Genomic DNA, 2,479 nt, shown 5'->3' with positions numbered 1-2,479 from the left:
GTCCCCATTGATGATGCGCTAAAGTTTTTAAGATATTGATTCTGTTTAGGCGGTTTGTTTGTGTATTCTGTATCTGATCTCTCCATGTAAGTCATTTATCGAATATTACTCCTAATAATTTCTTTTTATTAACTGCTTAAAGAGGAAATCCATTTAGGTGAAGTAGAGGAGGGTGAGTGTGATGTCTTGTAGAGAAGTTTATGACTTTAGATTTTCAAGATGATAATTAACTCCAATTTTAGTGGACCAGTTATAAAGATTATTAAGAGTGTTTTAGAGTAAAGAGCATGTGCTCCTTCTAACTTTACCTTGGCAATAAAGACCAAGATCATCTGCGTATATTGAGTATTTTATTGGAAAAAAAACAAGAAAGTTTATATCGTTAATGCTAAGAAATAATAGCGTGGGGCTGAGACCTGAGCCTTTGTGGACTCAATTTTGTAAGATATATGATGTAGATGTTTTCCTGTTTGCAACTACTTTGAATGATCTCTCTTGTAGATAATTGTTTTTAAAGATGAGAATATTACCCGTTAAATTTAGTTGCTCAAGTTTTCTAATAACAGCAGCTCTGTTTATTGTGTCGAAGGCACTTTCTAAGTCTAAGGCAACTATGATGACGTCAGTCGTCTTATTTGATACTGCTTGGATTATTTCTGTTTGGAGAGGTACCAGGTTGTCCATCGTACTTTGATTGGGTCTGAATCCCCACTGTGCTGCATCTATCAGATTATTTTGCTTAAGAAACCAAATCAAACGTTTATTTATTATCTTTTCTAGTGGTTTGCACATTTTACATGTTAGTGAGATTAGTCTGTAGGCACTGGTAGCGTTAGAAGTTGAATCATTTTTCCTGATCGATATGATAAGCGACTGTCACAAAAAGACTCGGAAAGCTTTGGCTGAACTTTATCTTATTGTAGAGCACAGTATATAAGTAGCTTCAAGAGGGATCCTGCCTGTAGATGTTTGAGAAAGATAGATGGGATGTAATCAGGACCGGCAGATGAGTTTTTTATTGATGACATTGCCAAATTTAACTCCACTTCTGTAAAGGCAAGGTTTAATGGATTGGTTTGGATAGGGTTAGGTTGTGAGTGGTTTGTGGGGTACGAAATGGAGAGTTCAGACTTAGTTTTGTTGAAGTATTTGGCTAGCGTTTTGATTATTTGGTTATCATTTGTAATGACATTATCTTCATCTGTTATTGCGGATATTTTGTGATATGTGTTTAAACCTTTCATTTGTTTAATGTTTGTCCACACTTGGGCGGGAGGGGTATCTAAAGTTATTCTGTTAACGAGTTTTTTCCAGGATTCTTTTTTGCTTTCCTTCAGAATTCTTTTGGATTTTGCACGTATTTTCTTAAAAGATCATCGATGCTACGAGTTTTGCGATATCTATTAAGAGCCTTCTTGTATTCTTTTATTGCGAGTTATTATGTTCTAGAGAATAAATAAATATCGTGTTGGGACACCATGTGGTTATCGCAATCGCTTCTATGATTGTATAAGTTAAACTCTTAATAGAATATATCGTTGGAAACAAAAATAGATGAGCCGCCACTTGCTCGTAGGTGTCTATGGTAGGGTCTTAGGAAGTTGTAGCTAATGTAGTTTTTGAGGTAGGGGTTGTGATCTTTGGTGAAATTGGTTTCTTGAAGACAGAAAAACTTGGGCGAGCAGTCCGATATGAGTTTTTGTAAATATTCTAGTCTGGGGTAAAAGCCATCGCAGTTCCATTAAATTAGTCTTAGCATGGTGTTAGTATTAATAGGAGCTGAACTAAGAAGATTACGATGGTTGTAAGCTATCAGAATTGTAGTTGTCTTCATTAGAATCGGCAGAAGATTTGGACTGGACATACTTGCAGGTTCTTCTGGATTAGTGCCTAAGGCCTTTATCAGTTTTTTGGTTGGACGGGTTAGCCTGTTTTTGATAGATCTCTCCTGACAAGTTGGGTATAATACGTGCATGTTATAAATTAGCCCTGAAACATTTTATGTTAAGAGCTTCAGCCTAGAGGTCACTACAGCCGAAAGTGTTTTCGACAAAGGCTATTAAGTTTTTTAGAGGAATAACAAGTGGTTCTGAGGTTTGCTTAAAGACTTCTTTGACAGCGTCTTTTGTTAAATCGGAAAGGTAACGTTCTGATGGTGAGCTTTTTTTAGGGTTTCTTTTTTGGTTTCTTAATATCCCTACTAGGGGGGCATAATGTTGTCCTCGGACGGATTTACAACGAAGATGTTATCGGGAATATCAGTCTGCTTACTTGTACTCTCGATTTTAGAGTGACCAGGTTTATGTGTGGGTGTTGTAGTCATTATGGAATTATTTAGTTCTGAAGCAGACATATGTGGTAATGTTGCGGGTTGTATAGAAGACTGTGGTGGTAAGGGATCTGTTACCTGGGTTGATATTAACGGCTGAGGCTGGGATGTTATATAATTGGGGGGAGGATTGAGACAATTTGAAGCAAT

At 36.7% G+C, this 2,479-nt stretch overlaps 1 protein-coding gene across 1 annotated transcript; it reads right to left on the bottom strand.

Annotated features, from left to right (window-relative positions):
• Positions 1 to 432: 432 nt before the first annotated feature.
• On the bottom strand, positions 433 to 792 carry LOC140452739 (uncharacterized). Its single transcript, XM_072547065.1, has one exon. The coding sequence runs from the start codon at positions 790 to 792 to the stop codon at positions 433 to 435; it is 360 nt and encodes a 119-aa protein (XP_072403166.1).
• Positions 793 to 2,479: the final 1,687 nt, after the last annotated feature.

Source organism: Diabrotica undecimpunctata, chromosome 11 (genome assembly GCF_040954645.1).
Source record: "Diabrotica undecimpunctata isolate CICGRU chromosome 11, icDiaUnde3, whole genome shotgun sequence".
NCBI lineage: Eukaryota > Metazoa > Arthropoda > Insecta > Coleoptera > Chrysomelidae > Diabrotica > Diabrotica undecimpunctata.
This window is presented reverse-complemented; position numbering and strand designations above follow the sequence as displayed.